Source organism: Cyanistes caeruleus, chromosome Z (assembly GCF_971803275.1).
Source record: "Cyanistes caeruleus chromosome Z, bCyaCae1.hap1.1, whole genome shotgun sequence".
NCBI lineage: Eukaryota > Metazoa > Chordata > Aves > Passeriformes > Paridae > Cyanistes > Cyanistes caeruleus.
Genome location: NC_141732.1, coordinates 61,604,682 through 61,628,703, shown reverse-complemented (window position 1 = coordinate 61,628,703; position 24,022 = coordinate 61,604,682). Strand labels below are relative to the sequence as shown.

Here is a 24,022-nt window from a genome sequence, read left to right as displayed (position 1 = left end):
GAATTAACAGTCAAAATACTATGATGACAACAATGCAGAAATTTAAAATTTCTTTGTGTGAGAATAACTTCTTAGGCAATATTAGAGCTCTGAGTGGACAGAAGTGATGGTTAGATTAATGATATGACATCATTGGTGTCATTGTTGTACTTAGTTGCTGCTGTAACTTCTCTAATATTTACATCTCTAGTATTTGTGTGCAGCATTCTTACTGGAACCCAGACTGCTGCAAATATTAGTGTAGCCCCTTGCCTCTGGGAGTGGAAGAGGTCTTATCCCTGTTTCTTCACATAAAGACTATTTTAAAACAGGGAGTACCTAATGTTTTCAAGCATCTTCCAATGCTAAGTAGAGAGCTTGCTTCCAGTAGAGAGCTGTGCCTACTTGGTTTGTGATGTGTGGAAGCTTTCAGACAGTTTGTTTTCTTCTAAGCTGTAAAAAAGGACAGTGGTAAAATCAGAATCAAAGCCACTGCTTTTAACTAATACAATTAACCCATGTCCTTGCCCATACTGCTGCTGCTGGAAGAGGTGGTAGCTCATTCAGGCTTTTGTAGCTGATAATCAGGAATAATTGTGAGCCTGAATATTTCACATCAACACTGTTTAGTTTTGTTATTGGATACAATAGATGTAAACAATTTGGATGACATTGAGACAGTTTTTAGGCTTCTAGTCCTTTTTGAATTCTTTCCTCTCTGCTGAGCTTAATGAGAAGTAGAATGCTTATTGAATCCAAGCTTTAGCAGTAAATTTTATTGATATTTTGGGGGGAATGTATCAAATATAAGGCTTGTATTTTCTGATTCTGAATTGCAATTTCATTAAGTTTATTTAACTCATGATAAAGAGTCTCTTTGTTCTTTCAGGAGTGCATTAGAGCCTTAGGCCGAAATAAACCTCACACACCCTTCAGAGCAAGTAAACTTACTCAGGTGTTAAGAGATTCATTCATTGGAGAAAACTCACGTACCTGTATGGTAAGTTGGTTTGGATAACTGTTCTAACAATTACAAAGAGAATAGACACTGCCAACTTAGACTTTAATGCTTGAAATTGGTTTCTTGTTACTGGTAGTGTGTTGGACTTAAATTTATTCACAAATTGACATTGTATGTGGAGGGGGATTTCAAAAGAGACATGTCTCAATGGTTTAGATTGAATATTGGGAGAAATTTCTTCACCAAAGGGGTTGTCAAGCATGGGAACCAGCTGCTCAGGAAAGTTATCTAGTCACAATCCTTACAGATCTTTAAAACATGTGTAGATTGATAGTTAGGTGCATGGTGGTGGGCTTGGCTGGGTTAATGGTTGGACTAAATGATTTTAGACGTCTTTTCCAATTCAAGTGGTTCTGTGATTCTGTGATTTTAGATAACTTGTTCTCTTCTCACTTTTTTATTGACCTTTCTTATTGCTTGTTCTAGTTTTCTAGCTAGGCTAGTAGCTAGAAACATTTCTAGCTTGAGAAGTTTGTTTTTAAGACTGTCTTAATTATAAAAAAGTCGTTTGTTTTCCAGAATTCTGGAAAGAGGGTGTAGACTGGAAATACAGTGATGATCTGTGATTTTTAAATGACAAGAGATTAAACTAGAAATTGGTATCAAAGTCATCAGAATATGCTTCAGGCTATTGAGGGAGTAGCTGTTGTAATTACAAAAAATAGATATATAAAAACATATAAATATATAAAATAGAACATAAATCACAATTTTTGTAAATATTATAATTTTTATTATTATAATTATATAAGTGCATATAAATATGTAAATAGTTGTTGAATAGCTGTACAGTTGCATTTGCTCCAGTCTGAAAGACAGAATTCTTCTGACAGATGAGTGAAAGGACAGATGAAAGTCCTGATGTCCAGTTGTTTTATTTGTGCATCCTTAACATTTCTCTTCATGTACTTCTCTGCAGTACCTACTGATTACTGGGCTTGTTAGTGTTTGTTACTTTTCACAGGCTCCTTTGAATTATTTAGTCTAGAGGCCAGAAAAGTCTGCAGATCACAATGTGAAAACCATGGTCTTAGAACAGCTTAGTCTTCCCTTTAGCTGTTAGGTGTATTTCTAATTTGAAAACGATGGTCAAAGAGGATTTCTATTAACCTTTTTTCCTTCTAAGCTTTTTAATGAAACAACAGGATAGTTTTCTTTTCCACTGAGACATACCTGACTGAGCTGAAGATGTCCCTGCTCACTGCATGGGAGTTGAAATACACCTTTAGAAGTCTCTTCCAACTCAAATCATTGCATGACTTCATGAATCCTGTGCAGGATTAGATAGCTAGATGGTTCAATTCTTGCAGGTTTATCCACACTGCTGAAGGAGGTTTGAAAAATTAGCCTGTCCAGAGTTACTCTCTGCGCATCAAATAATCAGCATTTGTGAATATTTCTTGGAAGTTCTTAATTAATAAAAAGAATCCCCTCTGAAAGTGGAAATGTGCTGGAATTATGGGTTTTTTTTAAAATTTTCTCATTCACATAAGCTTAATTGTGTAGACCTTAAGAAATCTCTATGAGGATATGATACTGCTTTCAAATTAATTCTTCTGCTATTTTTCTTAGTAATAGGACCACTTGTCACATTCTGGTTTTAGTGTCTGTTTACATGAATTTTTTAATTAAGAATGTAATCAGCAGAGTTTCATCTTTAGATACTGTTGTGGTTTAACTCCAGCCAGCACTGGAGGTTATTACTAAGGACTTTCTCAACAAGACAGATTTGATCCACTGTTCAAACATCTGGTTGAATTAGACATTTTGCAACTATGTGGTGCTTTTCAGTATAGAATGCATATAAAATGATGTAGTAAAATCCTGTTATTTTTAACTTACTAAAGGAATCCTGAAATAATAAAATATGTGCTATGTGTTTTCCACTTGCTTTCTGATATGTGAATGTAAAAAGGATATTTTGAGTAAAACTCATTGGGTAGTTTCTACACTTCATTTTTATGTGACTTCTATTGTTTATGGATATGTTGCAGTTGTAAAAGTTAGGTCTTTAGGGATGGAGTATATAACATTAAACAATGATTTGGAAATTCTTTGTTTTTTCAAATTTCAGGAATATATTTTGAAAATATGGACAGTTATGACCAGGATTTGCTTTCTTCAAAAGAAATCCAGAGACTAACAGTCAGCATAATTTTTTTTTAAAAAATTATCAGTCATTGCTGTTTTACTGTCCTTGTCTTTAAATAATTTGAGAAACCATTTAAAGTTTTTGAAGGGTTGCATTGTAGGATAATGAATCATCATTTGAAAGTTGCAGTGTGACTACATAGAATAGCCTCACTTTTTAACCAGTGCTGCTCCTTGACATGTTGCATCCTTCATGTGCTGCAGTCATAGCTGAAGTGGCCAGACCCCTCAACTCTCCAGGGTGGGAGTAGGAACCTGCAGACTTCTGTGTCCTAACAGGGCCATTGATTGCACTTTGATCAAAGCACTGTAGATAGATTCAAAATAGGAAGAACGATTATTACAGGTCTTAAAGATACTCCTGTTCATAGGTAGTGCAGCTTTTTTTTGTCCTCATCTGGAATTAGTAACAAGAAACTGATCAACAGAGAGGTCTGAATCCTCCTGTCCTGACTGGACTGGGCCTGTTGGGGCCTGAGAAGAGGTTATACACCAAGACTTGTGCACAAGTTCATGTGTCCTGAACAGAGTACTCACACAGACTAAGGCACCTACAGTGGCACTTCCCTAGAGCAGTATACCTTATGATCTTTAAAATGTTGGCACAGTGTCCTAGTGTTACAGCAGTGGTAGTAAATAGGTAAAGCAAAAGCCACACACACAAAGCAAAGGAAAACATGGAATTCATTCACCACTTCAATTGTCAGGATAGTTCAGCTGTTACCAGGCTATCAGGTGTCACATGTTACAATGCCTTGGGAAAACAAATACCATCAATCTAAACATCACTGTCTGTGGCATGCTCTGAACATTAAACTGGTTGAAGAGATGTATGAATTTTTCATGTTATTTTAGTTTGGAAGAGCTTTAGGAACTTCTAGATTTTTGTTAATTAGCATCCAGAACAAGAAGCATGCTGTTGTGTGATCTGAAATACAAGCTTGTTGTTTTCCTTAGTAATTGATGTGTACCAGTATTAGAGGTTTAAACTTAGGTCTCTATGTTTACTTCCACCACATATATTTCCTTTCTCCCCAGAAGGAGAAATTCCTTTTGGGATGACTGCCTCTGCTTCTATACAGGAATGTTAGCAGCAGGATGAAAGAGGATTATTTAATCACCATCAGTTTCAGTCTCCTGAGTCTGTGATGCCACAAAAATGTTAGTATGTAGGATCATAGAGGTGTTTGTTCTGGGTAGAGCCTTTATGACTGTTTAGGAAAGAGCACAGATGGAAAAATTGAGACTGAGAAAATTGACTACTGAGAGAAACTAGGACAAATAATGATCCCACTTTTCCCAATCACACTTTTCATTTTTGCTGATTATGGGAAAGGTGGCACTATCTTTAGAGTAAATTTAACTGGAAAAAGAAAGACCTTTAGATTGCAGATAGGTCTCATGAAAGGTTTGCCATCAAGTATTGTTTACAGATAATTTCTGATTGAGAAAAAATATAACTCTACTTAGGAAAATAGTTAAACTCAAGCTTATCTTTACTAATATTAAGTTCAGTTTCCAATGTGGCTAAAATCGGCATAGAATTTCCTTGAACAGAGAAAAGTCTCAAACGATGTATAAAAAAATAATGGGATAATTGTTTATAGGATATATTAGAGTCTCCTGAGTTGCATATTTCCTTTTTTGAGGAATTAATTTTTAAGGTTACAATTTCACTTTTACACAGTATGTTACCAAGATGGTTGGGGAAACTGAATTTCTGGGAATTCTTGATGTTCCTTGTAGGGTTAAAAAAATTAAATTGAAGCTTTGACTGGACCTCTGAACCCTGAGATGTCACTGTACAAGGACAGCTGTACATAGCAGACATTTTTTGTAGAAGATTAGAAATGAAACTGGATATCAAAAAAATATATATATACATTAAAATTAATCTATCCTTTCATCTGTACAAAGTGATTTACTAATGTGTGGCTTGTTTTCTCGAGATTGCTACAATTTCTCCGGGGATGGCATCATGTGAAAACACTCTGAATACGTTGAGATATGCAAATAGGTATGAAAAATGCTATTTCTTAAAGCTATACTGGCTGTTGATGACTGACATTTGAAATTGTGCTGTTCCATGATGTGTGATTGTTGTATCTACTTGAATAATTCAATGGTAGTTGTGTTTCTTAATATGATGGAAACCAAATTACTGATCCAGGTTCTCATTTAATTTAAATTGTTACTTCGTACAACCACTACAAAATAATCTATTAAAACTGCACCTATGCCATTATCCAGAGATGGATAATGTGGATTGCAAGGTATGTGGGACATGCTGCTATTAGTTTTGCCCTTGCTTTGAAAGGACCATCTCTTGCATTAGGGATAGTTGGTGTTCATGATTCCCTGGGGTGTTGGCTGAAATATCTTTCTGTGATGTGATTTTTTTTTTCCCCATCCCTTTGGTGGAATAGTGTGCAGTTGCCAGTGTGTATTACATATACATAAAAATTTTCGTGCTTCTCAAATTCAGGCAAACATCTGAGAACTCTAAGTAAAGTCTTAAAAAGGCAGAAGATCCAACAGGCATTATGATTGCTATAGAGAAATTAGCAACTCCAGAGAGGGATGCATCACTTGAGACCTGTACTGCTCTAAGAAAGTGTTCAACTTTTTCCAGTGAGTGTGAAAGGAGCCCTCACCTGCTGCAATTCTCCTGTGTTTAAAATCTGTGGAGATGGTGTAGTCAGGTGCTGTGTGTCCCTGCAGACCTGGGACTCAGAGGCGCCCCACACTTTGCTGCAAAGGACAAAGGTGGCAGGCAGCCTCTGGGCCATCAAAAGCCCTGGCTTTGCCAGAAGAGGCCACCATTTGGGGGTCTTTTTGCCCCAGTGAGAGGTCAGGCAGAACCATAACTGCTTCTTCTTGGCTAGGCACAAGGCCTGCTAGGAAGGCTTACTGCCTGCTTCTCTTAATCTCCTAATGTCCCTGTTTGTGGGTTAATGGAGCTAGTAGTAAACCTGCCTGGCTTAGACCAGCCTGTGTCATTTCCTCCCTGAAGAAAAGGAGGCATCTACTCCTCTGCTTAGTGTAACATGATGCAGGACCTTGCACATTTAAGACTTGTTGGGACTTCTACTCCTTACAAAACTTACGTTGCTGAAGTGACTCCATAAAAAGTCACTATAAAGCAAATTAAGCTTTACCTCTTTCTATTGTACTAAATAGTTGTGCTGAAACAGTTTCCTCCCCTTAATGTTAAAATTGTATGTTGTTATGGAGTGTATACCTGTCACTGTGATGTTGCTTCATGTGTTTTGTATAGTTGTCTACTTCTTTCTAACAAGACATCATTTTCATAATAGTTAGTTTTAGGTGCTGGACACTAGTGTGTGGGCAGTGATAACAGGAGATGAAATAGAATTTACACTCTTGTAGCTGTAGTAATTTGATATTTTGAAAGGAATCATTTAGTGGAATATTGAATGTAGACCAAATCATATTAACTATACAAACTGAAATCTAGAATTACTCTTCTTTAAACTCTGATGTTATAGTCCCCTGCAAATTAGCAGCACTGGTTTTGTTCAGTTTGGTTAGTGATCTGAACTGTTTGCAGAGAATTTAAATGTGTTGAAACACTTGTGTTATAAAAATAATTTTGTAGTTAACCTATTAAAGAAGTATGCTAAACAAAGAGTTGTCATTTTAACTGTGTTTATGAGAACATTTTCTTTTAATTTGCCACTGTATTTTGCTGCTGCAGAGTAAAGGAATTTGGAATTAGTCCTTCGGACATTCCCTTCTCACAGGGTAGTGGCAGTCGCTCTGATCTCTCTCCTTCCTATGAGTATGACGACTTTTCTCCTTCAAACACCAGGTCTACTTCATTCTATACATGGAACTTTATTTTTAAGTTTTCTTTTTGGCTATGTAATTTTACAGACCAACCTTTCATTAGTCCCCTTGCCTTGAGTCACACATACTTCGTTTTTATTTTGGTTTGGCAGGTGATGGTTCTGCATGATATGCAATCATCTTCCCAGTATTTTGTTTACCCTCCTTAAACATCCACATTCTGTATCCAGGCTTGCTAGTTTCCTTCATACATTTAAAAAAAATAGAAATGGTGATGTCATCTTTGTACATTTAGTGGACCAAATCTAACAGTTCTGTACTTAGGGTAATTTGAATATCTCGGAAAGACAAAATTTTCTTAAATATATATATATTTATATAAATATATGCTATTAAAGCATTTCAGCACTCTGAAAATTAAAAATATTTTTCATTGTAGTAAATCAGTGCTACTTGACAGAACATTTTTCCCATGAAAAAAATTAAGAATATGTTCTAAAACTTGCTTTCAGACTTTCATGCATCTTTCATAAATTTGCTAAACAGGCTTTTTTTTTCCCAGATCCATGATCAATCTTTAAACTACTCACATGCTGAAAGAGCCTACTATTTTATTAAAATATTTTCACCTTTGAAGTTGAAAGGCTCTATTTATTGTCTGAAATATTTGGTTGCAAGTTAGTATTTTCTTCACCATTTTTTGGTTGATTTGCTTCTAACAGCTAGTGCAGGGCTGATTGACTAACTTTTTAAAAGTTAAACTGTGTATGCAGGAAAAGAAAGGTTGTCAGATCTAGGGTGCTAAAAGACCTTTTATTTGAAATATCACACATTGTTGAACAGTTAATGTTGAGGGGTTTGAAATTTTTGCCCTCTTAACTGTTAACAAGTGGTAAGATTTCAATCAGAACATACTTCTTGCTAGATTTAGTTTATTCCACATGCAAGTAGTAAAAAAGGTCCATGCCTTTTAGGAACTGGACTAATATCTTTTTGTCACTGAAAGTACATTAAATTTGTGAAGCTGACATCATCATCTTCCTTATTAAATGAATTGATTGCGCATAAACCCATAGAGCTTTATTTTCGGTTGTGACTCTTTTGCACAGGAGGTTACTAATTTTCAAATGAAACATTTTCTGCCCATAGGGTGAAGGAGCTGACAGTTGATCCTAGTGCCACAGGAGATACCCGTTCTGTTATACACCATGCTCCCAATCAGATGGATGACCTGGAGACACAGTGGGGTGTGGGAAGCTCTCCTCAGAGAGATGATCTCAAACTGCTGTGTGAGCAAAACGTGAGTGGTTACAGAATTACAGGAAATAGATGATGACATACAGTGGGCAGAACAAATCCAGATGAATAGCCTGTTAGCAAGATTTTAAATATGTACAGCATAGCTCTTCATCTTTTCTCTTTATGGTATTATGCTCATTTTCATACAAAAGAAAAATTTTTTCTTGAAATGTTTTGTCTTCCTTGCTGATTAGTGCTTTTAATGTCTAGGCAGGCTGTGGTGATGATCTACAAGTATGCATTTTTATCTCAATAGTATCACATTTTTTTAGGCAGCGGGAAGTATCCTAAAACTCATGTGTTTTATTTAACACCCTTTGTGGTTTTGAACATTATTTTCCCTGCATGTAAACCCCATTTCAATTGAGTTTGCCTTTCCCTGCATGTAGAAATCTGGCTACCCATGATTCCTCCTCCTGGCATCCTGGTTTTCCTAGGGTGAAACCCCAGTACACTGTTTGGGGAGATGATGTTCCCAGTATGTGTCCCTGGGCTGGAGGACTAGGGAGCTGAGAGATGTCTTCTAAAGGTCATTCTCTCTCATTGCTGATGATCAGCTTTAGTCCTGGTCCTTAAATATTCACAAGGAATTAAAACTCTGTGAAAATGCCTCTGAAAAATATAAAGGAAAAGTCCTTACAATCCTAACATTTTTCACAGGACTCTCAGTCTTGGCAGGCATCTCTTTGTGCTATCTGCATTATATTTCACTTTAGTAAACAACTTTTTTTCCCAGGTAGTGATTCCTAGAGCTTCCCATTGGATGTTCCTTCCAGCCAGATATCCTATCATGTCCATTGTTCATTGCTCATGTTAAATGAATTTAAGCCTTACTTAATGTTTTAAAAAATATTTCTAAGGAACTACATTGTCCTGCTAAACATTAATAAGAGCCTACAGCATTTTCCTCTTCTATTGTTGACTATTCATTTCTAAAGAAGCCTTCTTTGTCCCAGTTTGTAAATCCATGGGTGCATTCTTCTAATTTATCAGACACTATGTACATTTAAGATTTCTCCCTTCACATTTATTTAACTTCTTTTTTCCAAAAGTTTAATTCAATTTTGATTTCCTGAAACATATTGAATGTAATTGCTGTTCTCTTTTTTTGATTTTTTTTCCTGTCTGTTACAGCATGCCCAACAAAAAGCCCTGACAGAAACCCAAAGTTTTCTGTGGGCATTAAAAATTATTTCTTTATTATTATTATTTATTATTTATTTTATTTATATCTATTAGGAATTGTAATTCTTCCCTTGAGACTTCCGATTATTTTAACTTGTTATTTTTATGTGGAATATTCTGATTTCCAGTATTTGCTAGGATTAGTGACTGGAAATTTTTGGTGAATATTAATTAAATTTAACTCTGTAAATATTTTTAATTTATTTCCCCTTCTATTAATTCCTGAACATTTCTTAATACTTCTTAGAAGTATTAAATTCTATTTTTGACAGGTTTTGCCTTCTGCACTTTTTTCCATGTTTTGGAAATTGAACATTTTTCTGTAGCCACAGTTCTTTTCAGGCTAACAAGGTTAACTATTGTTTTAGGAAGAAGAAGTTTCTCCACAGCTGTTTAGTTTCCATGAAGCTGTGTCTCAAATGGTAGAAATGGAAGAGCAAGTAGTAGAAGACCATAGATCTGTCTTCCAGGTAAAAAATGGAGCTCCACTTTGTTTTATCCTAATTCAGGAATTCAGGTTTTCCCAATGAAAGTGCATACTCTTGAAGATGGAGGAGCATCTGACCTGTAGCCATTCTGTCTGTGCAGAATTCCTAAACTGATTTATTATGTTCTGCTGATTGTATCAAACAAATAGGAATAGATTACAGTCTAGGATCTTAGTCCTGGTTATTAAAGTGAAGTACATTTCTCTGTCACTCCAGAAATATAGTAAAATTTTCTTTTGCTGGGCTGGTAATTAATACTTACATCTCTGTCAGCACCATTTCTGTTTGGTCATCTCCCTCCAAGTATTTTGCCTGAATCTCTGTATCCTTTTGTGACATTCTCTGATATCCAGAATACACATGTATTTCAAACTGCCGGTTTGCTTCCATGTTACAGCTATGTGAAGATTTCACTCACTGTTAGTCAGGGCTTTTGGAAGGAATACTGTCCATGCAGTTCTGGTCAATGCGATGGAACCTTTTACACTCACAAAATCGTGGCAATATGAATTATTTGTTATAAGAAGGAAATGTGTATTGCTTGTGTTCATAACCTTAAAGCCTTTAGGCAAACAGTCTGGCACACCTGTTCCTAGCGAACAGCAGACCATCAAACCTGTAGGGAATACACATTATCTCCTCAGATTAGGTGTCTAGCTTAGTAGAATATTGATGTGTGTTCATAATAAAGCAAGGTGCTGAATAAAACATCTTACAGTGGATGTAGAGATCTTGTTATTAGGGAACATTAGCCAGAAGTGTGAAAGTTGTGCCATATGCTGTGGCTATGTTCTAATGTGGCTTCTGGAGAGACAAGCTTCATTAGTTTAAGATGTAATTGCCTCTGCGTGTCCATCTGGCCTTCTGCTGGAGATTACTGCTCCTTCTGGCAGTCCCTGCGAGGAAATGCGTCCAAGCCTCAGGTCCCTTCCTTCATGGCATGGCTTGTGAGTTTACGCTGTGTATGTAGGTGGGCTGCACCAATACAAAACCCAGCAGCTGTACCAGTCATCTTCTGTCAGCGTTCTCCTGAAAGCAGCTGATACACAGCATCCTTTCCTAACAAAAATGGCTAAAATACATCAATGCAACTAACTTTACACGTTCAGGAGTATTTGTCTTCTATGTACAAGGTTATATGAGATGAGATGAATCTTACCCTAGTGTAAGTTCCATCTCTCCTGAAAGCCAAAAAACAGGCAAGGGGTTTGAACTACATTTTCAGTTTTGCTTGGGCTATGGAGCACAGAGGGAAAGACTTCATCTTAGTATGTCATCATCCTAGAAGTGTCAGCTGCTTTCTTTTCTTTAAACCAAAGCATTTCCAATGGCCTCAGTTCTTCTGATCACAATGTTGCCTGGTTATGTAACTTTTGAATTCCTGGCTGCATTCTTCTTTGCTACAAGCCTTTTTTCCTCTCTAATTCTTTGTAATGTTCAGAGTGCAAAGATGAGCTTCTTTAACCAGCCTTTATTGTATTCCTGTGTGTGGATTTAGATCATACAATAGTGAGTTTAAAATAGGTATCCTTTTATACGGCTTCTCTCAAAACAGGGCTGAATTATCTTGGCTCTTGGAATGTTATATTGGCTGTGTGATTATATAGTGGTAAGCAGCCCATACTTAAAGCCTGACTTTAAAGTTTGACTCTTGTCTAAGGGCACACAAATATGATAAAGATCTGTTCCCTAAATTTCTCAGCTTTACAAACATCTAATGTTCTGAATTTGAAGAGAACTGGGTAGCTGGGGTGATGTGACCACTGAAATTAAAAAATAATGTAGAAAAAAATGCAGTTTTGCTGAATTAGGAATAAAGTTTCATTTTTGGATTGCAGTCTGTTTTATTGAGGTGACTAGACAGTAAAATGTGTGGTCATTATGCAAAAAGGTCTTAATAAGCTCTTTGTCTTGACACTTTGCTGATGTATTTTTGAACTTTTATCTAGGAATCTATTAGATGGTTGGAAGTTGAAAAACTGCTTCTTGAGATGACAGAAGAAGTAGACTATGATGTGGATTCTTATGCTACCCAACTTGAAGCAATTCTAGAGCAAAAAATTGATATTCTGACCGAACTGAGAGGTAAGTTGCGTTTAATAATTTCTCTGTGCATTATTAGCATATCCATGGAGACTTGCAGTAAAAACAAGGAAGAAGAAAAAAGTAGTTATATTCTAGGGTCTTTTTTCCCGTCTTATGCTGGCCTTCTGTGGAAGGAACATTTATTCTGCAGTCTAAGAACAAGTTCACATCTATGATCTGTTCATCCTAACATAAAGGAAGAGTCTATGTTTTACCTCGAGGAAGTAAAAACTCAGTCTTGCAACTTTTCCTTTTTTCCAAAACACTAAAGGAAGGTATGAAAATCCAGACCAACTGTATGAAAAAGAACAGAATGCTATGCTATGAGGAAAAAGTAGTAGGAACTGCCAGTCCCTGCTATTGTGCTGTGTAGTGTAGCAGGGAGCCAGCCTGCTGCCATTTTTAAGACTGTGTTCAAGAGTGCCATCAAGTTCTGAGTATTTTAGTTGTTAGTTTACTTTTATTTTCAACAGCCTTTGTTTGAATTTTGTCCGCCTGTCCTTGCTGAAAAACAAACTGCAGCTAATTCTTAGTGCTCAAAATTAACTCTTCCACTTGTCTTCTAAAATCAACGTGTCAGTTGGGTACATCCTGGAGATAAATTTTCCTTTTCATGTTTTTGTTAACTCTTTAGATTCCAGGAGACGTACTGCTATGCTGGCAAAAGCTCAAGGGTGGGTTTGGGGGATGATGGAAAAGTTTTCTTGGTCTATGTTAAAAAACTTCAGTAAGTTAAAATCTCACTTTTTACTCAGTCTGAGTATCTGCTCGGAATACAACAAACAAGCAGATAAGATGTGGCCTGCTTGCCTCCTGAGCATGCCAGTTACACTTCTGCTAGGAATTGGAGTTTCCTTTAGTTTTATGGACGATGGGTTTCTCTTCAGAAAATGCAAATTTGATACACCAGCAGTGAAAAAATGCAGTTTAGGTGATTACTTGTTCTTCAAAAACTTAGCAGATACTGATAGTGTTTTTGAAAAGGCTACTGGACGTAAAATGCTGAGACCCTGGATCCTTACAGCAGCCTTAATACAACTGTAGTTTTACAGGAGGTATCACATACAAAGTCAAAAATGCTGTCTTGCTATCGTCTGTGTTCTGCTCATGGCTGCTAATGGTCAGCCTTTACTGCTGTTACTTTGGGACTGACGTATTTTTGCCATCATTTTGGTCTCCTCCGTGTTACTGGGGAATGGAAGGGATAGGAATAGAAAAAATGAGGATGCCACACTTCCTTCATTAGATTTCTCCCATTCTTACTGAATTGCAATGAAACCAGTGAACAATGCATTTAACCATTTACAATAAGTTCCAAAACTTACTTACAAATATTTTTCACATTCATTTTCACATTACATCAAGAAAACAGAGGGGGCTAGAATTTACTCTTCTGAGTTTTAGAATGTACAGAAATAGCAGTCTGTACACTAAATATGATTTTGATGTCCCTAAGAATGGTTTGGAAGGTGGTGGGAAGGAAAAGGATATAGGTGGCATGTACCTCTCCAGACTCTCTAAGATAGAAGTAGAATGGAAGTGTGAACGGTTTACATGTTGGCAATACAATTGTGCAGTTTACAAATCTATTCTGCCTAGAGACAGGAGTAGTATCCAAGAAGAGACTAAGTTGCTAAGTAACTTCTTTGTATGGTTTTGAATACAGCTTTAGCTCAATTCTCTTGTAGCTTGTAGTGTCAGCTATTTTTGTGGAGGAATGTTTTTTGTAATTTGTTAGGGCTGGCATGTGGAAAATCGGGGCTTAGTTTCAAGATCTGCTCAGCACAGGCACATCAATACTCATTCTTTTGTTTTTTCCTTAAAGACAAAGTGAAATCTTTCCGGGCAGCTCTGCAAGAAGAAGAACAGGCCAGTAAACAGATCAACCCGAAAAGACCACGTGCCCTTTGAAAAGGGTCCCTGCTGCTGAAGAAATTCACGAACCTGTACTGCTGTAGCACACATTTGTTACAAAACCTAGTGACCGAGAGAACTCAACTACTTGAAAGTGTAAAAATGTTAGAAATGTTTGTGGAAATGTCCTGTTTCTTATTCACCTGAATGACATTTTCAGTTTTATGTGAAATGCTTCTATGATGTCTACAAAATGCTTCTAGACCAGACAGCACAACCATGCAGGGTTCAGATCTGTGAAGCACTTTGTTTTAAATATTTCATTTATTCAAATAGTGAAATGTTTGGAAATACTTGCCATATTTTTCATGAAACTGTGGCCATTAAAAAGTCACAGCACTTCCTTCAGACCATGTTCAGTTTTATGACAAAGACCAGCTGTGCAGTTTAAAATTGTGGCGTGCATGCACACCTCACTAGTGGTTCTATGTAACTCCTCTTCCACAGACAGCTGTGCTTAACTCTTCCAATTCTGTGCCTTGATGAAGGCTACTTAACCCTAAACATCCTCTTTCTGAAGCACAGCCTTAAAAAAATACATTCCTTATTTGTCAATATAAATTACTTTAGTGTGTGTACATTCTTGATGTGCTTTAAGAAGACTTATTTTTTGGTGGCTAGTTTCATTTCACAGGATGTGCCATATCATTTTAAAGAGGAACTGCAAGCTGTTAAGAGTGGAGAAACAGCTGGACATTCCATTTTTCTTACAAAAATCTGGAATCTTGTTTTGTTTGAATACCATAAAGAATGGTTATATAATTCTAACATTTTGTCTGTAACAATTTAAAAAAAAAACCAAAAAAAACCAACAAATCAACAAAAAACCACAAAAATATAAACTAGTTGATGTATATCAAAGGGTAATGTTTTAAGTACTGAGGAGAGTTGTATCTTAGGATAATGCAGATAATATGATATGTGGTATGGTGTGATAATGCTATGTATGGATAAGTTAACTATCAAACTTTGGGGATAAATATGTCCATACTGGCCTTTCACATACTGTTTTAAAAGCTTGGATTTTGATGCATGACAAAGTTACATGTACATTAACTGTAGTTTGCAGGTAGCTTGAGTAGTTCTGTTGCTTTAAGAAGTAGCTAATACCTATTTTTCCCTTTGTACAGTGCCAGCAGCTGAAAAGTGGGGTTAAATTGCATCATTTGACGATTTTGCACAATACCTCTACCTAGTGCTAATAGAAATCCCACAAGTTCCTGAATTCTCACAAATGGCGCCATGTGTATCAGCACTTTTTAGGTGGTGGCACTCAAGTTATTTTTGCAATTCAGTGTCCCAAAAAGATTGACCTGTCATTTAAGAACTTGTTGTCAAATGAAGAACTGCAGACCTCTCTAGGAGTTCTCCCCCTTTCCAGGAGTTTGTATCAGCAGACTTTCCCTTGGAAATGTTTAACAGTGTACTTTAGGAACACAAGCCTATTTGTTTGTGTCAGGCCTGGTGGGGGGAAATATGGGGAACGCAATGAAAAAGTTAAAATGAGCCAGAATTTCTTGTAGTGTTTAATGTTTTTATCTCCCATAGAAAGGTAGGCTATGGGAAGCTCTTGTCGCATCATGGTTACAAATAAAAAATCTTCCTGTGTGTAAACATGAAAACTGAAACAATGTAGATTTTACATAATGTGTTTAATAAATTAAGCTAATAAATGAATTACATCTGAGAATTTCTGTTATTCTTTGGGAAGGATTTCAATTTGTAAGCACATCAGTTACATTTTTGAAAAGGCCTCTGATTTCAAAATTAAGCCAACTCTTCTCTACAAGTTTGTTATATAGAAAGAAGTTTCCCAGACCCCTGTCCTAACTTTAGTTTTGCAGCAGATCTTAAAGAAACATCACACCTATTTCTGAACATTTTTAAGATCACCACCATCACAGCAAAAAGAAAAAAACAGTGGAATGGAAAGCAATAGCTTCTGTTAGCAGGTGAAAGTACAGGTTATTGTATATCAGAGGTTTTCCCTGAAGCTGCTCTAGACAATAATTACTTTTTATAAAGCTTCTGAAGACTAAGGCATGCTACAGGATTAACAGTGGCTTCCATACTCTTCGTCCATGCAAGCCTAGCACCAGAACCAGGCTGTAGCTTACTGCGGGTCCAAAAAGAACAGGAAGGACAGTTAGCTTTCAGCACCTTTTCACAAAGCCCTGTAAATTACATGTGTTCTGTCATGTAGCACATGCAATCGGAAACTGTCTACTGCGAGTCCTTGTGCCAGAGCCTGCCTTAAGTCAAATCTACACTGATACCAAAGCAGTTAGAATCAAAAAAAATTGATAGTGCTGGTTGTGGCACTTGAATTTCTGCAGCCCATTGCCATAATTACATGAACGGGATTCAAGCAAGCTTACCCTCGATTCCTCTCCAGTAAAACAAAAACATTAAGGAAGTATGACACATCTTCAGCATTTGTTCCTTCTGTGTTAGTCCAACCATATTCCTATTTAATTAACTCAGCATTAGGTTCTGCATAAAGTGAAGCAGCACTAGAATTACTGAATTCTTAAAACTGTGAAATAAATGTGCAAGTTCAGTTTTTGCAGAATTGATGCAATTGCTTCAGGATGTCAATGCTTCAAGATGCCTGTAAATTTGAGTGCCTGTTTCTATACATGCTTCTTAATCAAGGACTTTTAAAAAACGGGATGTCAATGGGGCTGCTAGTTGAATTCAAGTCTTAGGACATCTTTTCCAACCTTAACGATTCAATGATGTGTACAAAGTTTTTATTAGAGGAGGTTTTGCTAATTTGCATGCATGCTCTAAATTTCACTGAAGGCTATTTCCTCCCCTAACAGTGGAGTAGTTACCGTAAAAAATAGCTGGTTTAATTTAGTTAACAAAAACCCAACCCTGCTGACTCGATCTTCTCGAGTGTGACCCGGCTAGCTCAGTGATGAGGTTTCTCTTCACTTGAGTTCTGAGCCAGCATATGTTTGTGGGTTTCACTGATTTTCTTCAAGAATTCAAGTCTATAGAGCAAGTAAAGAAATCAGGGGGGGGACTGTCTCTCTGGTTTGCATTCCACAGTTTATTTCTGTGAAGGGGAATCCAAGGGACGAGAGACCAAGGATTTGGGGTCTGAGGGTCTCTTTTAACAGGGTTTCTCGGAGGGAGGGAACATCAGAGAAAGAACCAATTATTTTTCTCAGTTAGTACATCTTACAAACTTTCTACAAATCAAGGTTACACACACCAAGATAAGAAATAACAGACACCAACTTCTTCAAATGCCCACAAAGGTGTAGGAGTATTCTCCACAGAGGGGCAGCGGAGGAGAGAGGGGGGGCTTGGTTTCCTGGCAACCCAGGGGGGAAAGAAAGGGAAGGCAAGGTGAGCATACCCTCTCAGCTTCCATAGCTCAGAGGCATTCTGGGACAGGAAAAACAGAGTTACAAACTTGCGTGTTGGAAAGAAGAGTTCTCTTCTCTCAACCCCGTGCTTTCCTGGGCTAAAGAAACTTCAAGCAGCTGGAAATGCCAGCGGGGTCCTCTCTTTACTCTATCCGGCCTCTCGCCGTGGGGCTGAGGAGAGAAACTTCAGTAACCATGGTAACTTGACGCCAGGTAAACAGTTAGGAGAAAGAGAAGCTGGGGGTGGGGGGAGAATCACAACTAAAAAATGGGAAAAGATACATTTCAGGCTATCAACTACAACACCCTGCTGTGTTTATGAGCCCTGGCCCATTGGTAGTTTTTCTCCAGTTCCCAAAATGGAGGAGAAGGTAAAGGCACTTCTGTAAATGATATCAATCCCATAAAGTAAATTCTTTTCTGAGAAACACTGGGATTCTCTATGAGATGCAGATTACTGACAGGCTTGGAGTACCAGAGGGATGAGAGGGACAGGCATCTCAAACCAAAAGGAAGTGTTTAAATATATTTTAAAACAAACACACAAATGACTGATACAAAAAAAAAAAGAATTAGTACAACTTTCTTTTTGTTGTCCAGACCCCTTATGAGTTGTTCTGTTGAGTATTGTGCATGAATGCACGTGAAGCCCACGATCAGAGAACACAGATGTCAATTATCCTCAATCCATGTTTTGCATATATGTAGAAAAACACGGTCATGAGGTAGTCCAGCACCTCACTTTAGCTCTGAAAGAATTTACTGCTTTTAAAATACTGAGCAGCAGCTTCTTGCCTTCTGTATGCGATAAAACCACATCTAACATTTTGAGTCCAAGCATATATGCCATATTCTGTTCATTGCTTTTATGAGGAGCTTGTTGTATTGCACTCACTCTGGCTTGGGTAAAACTTTGCTGAAAAAATACAGCATCTTTCATCTTTCATTCTTCTAGCAGTATCTATGAAAAATGGATGCCTTCTGAGTTGAAGCCATGTAGCAATCTGAAAGAGTGAAATATGTGTATTACAATTCTGGCCATTTAAACTTCAGCTTGAGGCATTTCTAACATGTGCAAAGAAAACAGCATGAAAGCAGTCATCACTGATCAACAGCAAAGAAAGAATTTTTACAAATCTGAAACCAGAAGTTATTAGCAAATTTGCCATTTTAGAGATGCAGGTTTATTTTCAATGCAGTTCCTTATGTTGAATCCTACCATGTTCATGATGTTTCTTCAGAGAGCATTACCTGTCTTAGTTCTCCAAATGAGAAACAGCTAGGAACTTTTATGTTAAATTATGAGAGGATTCATGATAAGTAAGTAAGTAAGTAAGAGCAGAATATAGACGTTAATTATTCATGTTTAAAATTATGCTATACGTGGCCTTATCCTCAAGGCACAGAAAGGCTGTGTAAGACTCTAGGGGAAATTTTAATAACCAATTTCATTACGGCCATTTTAAAAGAAGACACAGAAAGGTCTAGTACACAAAAACCTGAAATACGGATCCTTACCTAGTTGCTCCACAATATTATAAACAGCATTTAAAATATATTAGTAGGCCTTAATTGTTTGCTCACATTCAGGACTGGAAGCAAGGAGAGTCTGGTACTGAGAGGGAAACTCTACTATTCCTGTGCAACCCAATAATAATCTGTGCTACACAGGTACAGATGCAAACAGAATTTAAAGAAGCTTAAAAGGAAGGCATAAAAAAAAAAAAAAAGAATACCGAATGAAATCATCTATATCCATTGAACGGGCTCGTTTTTCAGAGTAACCTGTATCTTTTAGAACTGTCTGTATTTTCTCTGCAATTTTGAAGTTTTCAGGGATTTCCTGTCAATAAAAAATGGGATAGAAATTATTTTCTACTCATAACCCAGAAAAATGTACATTTAAATAATCTAATTCTTTCCTGCTCTTAGAACAGTTCTTTATTCAAGTGATAAAGTTATAATTTTTCTACTATGGATTATTTTATTATTCTATTGTATCTGAATTTTTGTATCTCAGTTCATTCATTATATCTCAATCATTCATTACATATGAATCACAACAGTATTGAAAAGCAGACTAATTATTAAATTAGTAAAAGACCTTCAGACATACATATATGGACAATATTGTAATAACATACTTGATTTTAAGTTTTTCACTATGATTTAATGACCCTTTTAGATTTTTCTCTAAGAAAAAAGGAAGGTTCCTCCCACCTCTAAGCTCTTTTGGAAAACCTTTGATACGTTAAGCTTTTCAATGTTTTCAAAATTTTTGATTCTTATAAAAAAGTTAGTATGTAGGTCACATACAGAAATAGAATGTAATAGATTAAGAAGGAACTTACTGTATTATGTAAGGAACAATGAATTCGGTAATTATGATCCAGCAACTGCTCTACAGCACTTGATCTGAAAGAAATACATGTTTAGCATAAAAACTGAGATGTAACTATTGTTCACTTGATTGGTTGTTAATGTCTACTACAAAAAACTGTAGAGATTACACAGAACTGTTCTTTTTAAACAGCTGACTAGTTTTCTTCTAACAAAAAAAAGCTTGTGACATCAGAATAATCTTCCACCATCATTTACCACTGGCTATGTTAAACTGCTATGCATTTGCACAAAATAAATGGTTAACTGGATAGGCTTTCAAACTTCAAAAAATATTTCCTTTGATAGAAATTACTTACTTAAATGCTGCAGAGAGTGTCTTGTTTTTCCTAACAAAGGCTATCCTTACCAGACCATCCCACTCCTGAAATTAAAAATTTCAGAATTTTACGAAGTAACATACAGCTACTACAAAAAAGAACAGTCTACTGGCAACCTCAGAACAATACTGAACACAAAGGAAAATCCTTCATGAAAATATCCTTCTAAACAGCACAAACCCAGCTGTATCTTGGACAAAGCAATATGAATGGAGGAGAAAATAGTTTACTCCCCAAACCCTTTGACTTGTACTTTTTCGTGCCTAGGTGCTATTACGTGCAGAGAAGGCAGATACTTTAAGAAAATCTGGCTAACCTTGGGCATGGCTGAAATGGTCTTGACATGTTTTAAAATTAAGGATACTCTTCAGTAACATTTGTCTTCTGAGATTACACACACTCATCTGAAGATAAATCTCATACATTCCCTTGATCAAAACCTGCAAAATCATCAGCCAGAAGCATCTCTGGGAGACATAAACAATGATGAAAGGGACATTATTACTAGCAGGTACCCAATTGACCCTGGTCTTATAAGAAATACTGTACACAAAGCTGCACCCTGTTGATGGTGGCATGTTCTGTTAATGTCTTAACACAAGTCTGATCAGCATAGAAATAAGCATTTTGGAAACTCCAATGAATAACTGGTAGTTTGTACTAGAATCTGCACATGGAATTGAGTAGTAAGTGTAAAGAAAAATTAAATTAATTATTATTACTAGCATGTTATGTTGAGTATACTCTGCTCACCTGGAAGTTGATAGGTGGTGGTGGGTTCTTTGGCTCTATTCTGACAACACTGGATTCAACTTTGGGGGGAGGCCTGAAGTTGTTCTTTCCAACCTGTTAGTTAAGAGCAGTCAAGCAGCTGTGTGAATAAGCAAATTTCTCATATCCCTTGCACCACCGTCCTGTGTTTGATAGCTGAGTTACCTACATGCAGAATGACGTACCTTCATCAGATGGTCCACTCGAGCCAGTAACTGAGTGTTAACAGAGAGTCTGCAGTACAGTTTACTTCCTGGTTTTGCAACCAAACGAAGTGCAAATTCCCTTTGAAACATAAGGATTGCACACCTGAGAGTAACAGAAATGAGAACATCAACTCTAAGTAATCAGTTTTTATGCCAGAAGCCAACTAACACACTTGGAAAACACACACGTCTGCCTCAGCACTTAGAAGAGTAAAAGTTCATAATAAATAACTCCGCCGTAATTAGTTGTTGAAAAAAAGTGTGTTGAAAAAAACCCAAAACCCATCACAGAACTTGGCGAAGCCATCTAAGTCTCCTTAATGCTGTTACATAACTTGATTATTTATACTGCTAAATGGATCAGAGACAGTCAAAGAGACAGTCTAGTCTCAGAGTTGCCTGACTGTAACATAAATCATTTTTAGTACTTCTATGCTGGATCCATCAGATACAATCTTCCCAAAAATTCACCAGTAATGTTACCAACATGCCTCTGAAAGAAATCAAGAGCTGCTGACATACTGATGTCTGACACACAGACAAGGCAGTTAAATATTTAGATCAGACAAAAAGAAAGTGACTTGGCATTGATTCTACCCTTTACTAAGCCTAACTTAGGTAGGAAGGTAAATGAAATGCACTGAAATGCAATAATGCCCTTCTTATCCCTAGAACAATACTTAGTTGTAATACTAAGGGGGCATAACTCCTGTTTTTATCTGCTGGGCACTCACTGTTGCCAAGTTTAAATTTTCTCCTCATGCTCAATACATCAACATAAACTTAATTTCCAGGCACTATCTATGTCCCTGGAAATAGCTATGTATTATAGAAAAAATTTAATGCAGCTCTGATCCTTCAAACTACTATTTTATCAATTAAAAAAATATTGGATCTGAAAATAATTTTAAAACAAAATAGTTTTTAAAACAGTCCTTCCCCCCAGGTAATATAAAGCTCTATTCTTCCACATACCTGAAAAAAGGTCTATGAAGCAATAACTTGAAAACAAAAGGTGAAGAAATCTGAGGAAAAAATTAATCATGTTAGTATAATTTCTGGGAAATTAGCATTTTAAAATATTTTTTATGTTGTATGCTATGTTTCTTGGCCCATACCTGGTAAGGCAAGTTAGCCACACACGCATCAAAGAAGGGTAAGTCTGTTTTCAAGATATCTCCAACCTTGATTTCAAGTTTGTTTGCTAGACACCTGGGGAAAAAGATACATTGAGGTTATCCTCATATAAGCAGCTTGCCAAAATTTGTACCAAAGTAGCTCCGCTGCTTTAAGCTCTCCCTGTTTCCAAAATTTATACTTACGTGCCCTGAACTCTCTTCTGAAGTTCACCAACAAGTCTAGGGTCAATTTCACATGCAATAACCTGGAGAAAAAGTATATATTTTTGCAACTTCTATATGAAATTTAATCATAAAAACCCCAACCCTGTTGCTAAAATCCCCATCTGCTGCTATGGGTTTAAAGAATCCTTTAAAAACCCCTATTAGGGTACGCACCTTCCTCCCTCTCTAGATACACACAAGCTTTTATCACATCAATGGAAACAGCAATGCAGTTTGATAAAACAACACAGAGTTTAAATGAGCAGCTAAAAACCCATTGAGATTATTCAAATAAATAAATAATAATATATCAATGGAGTAATTCTACTTATGTGCATCATGCCTATGAAGACCCTTCTGTTTGCCGTAGTCTAAGCCACAGCATAGTCACAGCCCAGAAAGGAGATGTATGTGAGAGAATCTGCACTTACTTTTTTGACTTTCTCCAGCATCTTTACTGTCAGATTTCCAGTTCCCGGGCCCACTTCCAGAATAACATCTGTTCGGCGCAGGGCAGCCTAGGGACAAACAGCATTTTGAGTGCACCCCTAGCACCCATTTCGTGCAATCATTTGACTTTTGAATGAAAGTAAGCGCTTTTTACGCAGTAAGAAGTTGGAACTGGGTATCAAGGGAGCGTGAGAGCCGTTTAGAAAGGGACGAGTGGGAAACGGGGAGGATAAGTACGTCCTGGCTCTGGTTTGCGCCACATCGCTTGGCCACGCGGAAAGAACCAGCGAGCAGCCACGTTAAGAGAAAAACAAACACAAAGGCACACACACAGGTGGCAAAACACACACACAGAGGCCGATGATGGCACTAGCCGCGGTTCAGCAGCAGGTTCCCCCGCTGCCCGGGGAAGGCCGGAGCCAGGGTGAGGGCCCCGCACGGCCGCGCTTTCCCGGCAGGTCCCGGCCCCCCGGCCCCGCCGCCGCTCCCACCTTATCGATGATGCTGTTCACCACGAGGGGGTTCTTCAGGATGTGCTGTCCGGCCCCAGTGTTGAAGACGATGCCTAGGGCAGAGACCGGCGTGTTACTGTCAGCAGCTGCGATCCGCCGGCACCCCGCCGGCCCCCGCTCGGGTGCGAGCGCCGGCCTCCGCTCCTGGGATCCTGCCCGCCCGCCCCGGTCCGCTCCGGTCCACACTCACCGCCGGCGCGGCCGTCCCGGCGCTCCGGCCGCTTCCCGGCCCGCGCCTTGGGCATGGCGGCGGCTCCGCTTGGATCCCTTCAGGCCCCCTCGGCCCGGTCCGGCTCGGCTCGGCCCGGCCTGGCCCCTCCCGGTCCGGCTCGGCCCCTCTCGGTCGGGCTGAGCCCCTCTCGGTCGGGCTCGGCCCCGCTCGGCTCGCCCCGGCCCCGTGCCCCACGTGCCCGCGGTACCGCGGCTGGCGAGCCGCCCCACGTGCCGCGCGGGCGGGGCAGCGCCCCCTGGCGGGCAGGCGGACCGCGGCGGCACGACGGGCTCGCTCGTCCCGGGAGCGGCGGGTCCGTCGCGCCCTTCGGGGCATGGGAGCAGCCGTGAGCCCCAAGTGAGCGGGGTCAACAGGCGGGACAGAAATCGGCGGGTCCACAAAAGCTTTCCGCGGCTTATTAGTGAATGACACACGGCGTAAAAATGGGTGTGCTTAGTACCCTGACCTAGTCCGTAAGCACACGGTGGGTTTTAGAT

At 38.2% G+C, this 24,022-nt stretch overlaps 2 protein-coding genes across 9 annotated transcripts in view; one reads left to right on the top strand and one right to left on the bottom strand.

The window, feature by feature from the left end:
* KIF2A (kinesin family member 2A) overlaps positions 1-15,609 on the top strand; it is a 57,680-nt gene extending 42,071 nt beyond the window's left edge. For 4 of the 7 annotated variants that reach the window (XM_086867101.1, XM_086867102.1, XM_086867104.1 and 1 more), the window contains exons 15-20: positions 869-979; positions 5,101-5,168; positions 8,111-8,261; positions 9,814-9,915; positions 11,883-12,018; positions 13,844-15,609. In XM_086867101.1, coding sequence (XP_086723227.1) covers positions 869-979; positions 5,101-5,168; positions 8,111-8,261; positions 9,814-9,915; positions 11,883-12,018; positions 13,844-13,929 — 654 coding nt within the window. In that variant the 3' untranslated portion in view covers positions 13,930-15,609. Of the gene's footprint in view, positions 1-868; positions 980-5,100; positions 5,169-6,869; positions 6,984-8,110; positions 8,262-9,813; positions 9,916-11,882; positions 12,019-13,843 lie in introns of all 7 variants that reach the window. The other 3 variants (XM_086867099.1, XM_086867098.1, XM_086867100.1) reach the window with 1 other exon arrangement.
* On the bottom strand, positions 15,566-23,768 carry DIMT1 (DIM1 rRNA methyltransferase and ribosome maturation factor). Of its 2 annotated transcripts, XR_015280125.1 has the most exons (13): positions 23,505-23,687; positions 23,294-23,367; positions 22,784-22,870; positions 22,332-22,393; positions 22,128-22,221; positions 21,985-22,034; positions 20,989-21,112; positions 20,786-20,878; positions 20,349-20,499; positions 20,012-20,076; positions 19,664-19,727; positions 19,049-19,155; positions 15,566-18,316 (listed from the first exon to the last, which is right to left on the bottom strand). XR_015280125.1 is itself a non-coding variant. In XM_086867105.1 (12 exons), the coding sequence occupies exons 1-12, from the start codon at positions 23,557-23,559 to the stop codon at positions 18,274-18,276; spliced, it is 918 nt and encodes a 305-aa protein (XP_086723231.1). In that variant the 5' UTR covers positions 23,560-23,768; the 3' UTR covers positions 15,566-18,273. The 2 variants fall into 2 exon arrangements, 1 of the variants encoding a protein (XP_086723231.1); XM_086867105.1 differs by lacking the exon at positions 20,349-20,499 and having other exon boundaries at positions 23,505-23,768.
* Positions 23,769-24,022: the final 254 nt, after the last annotated feature.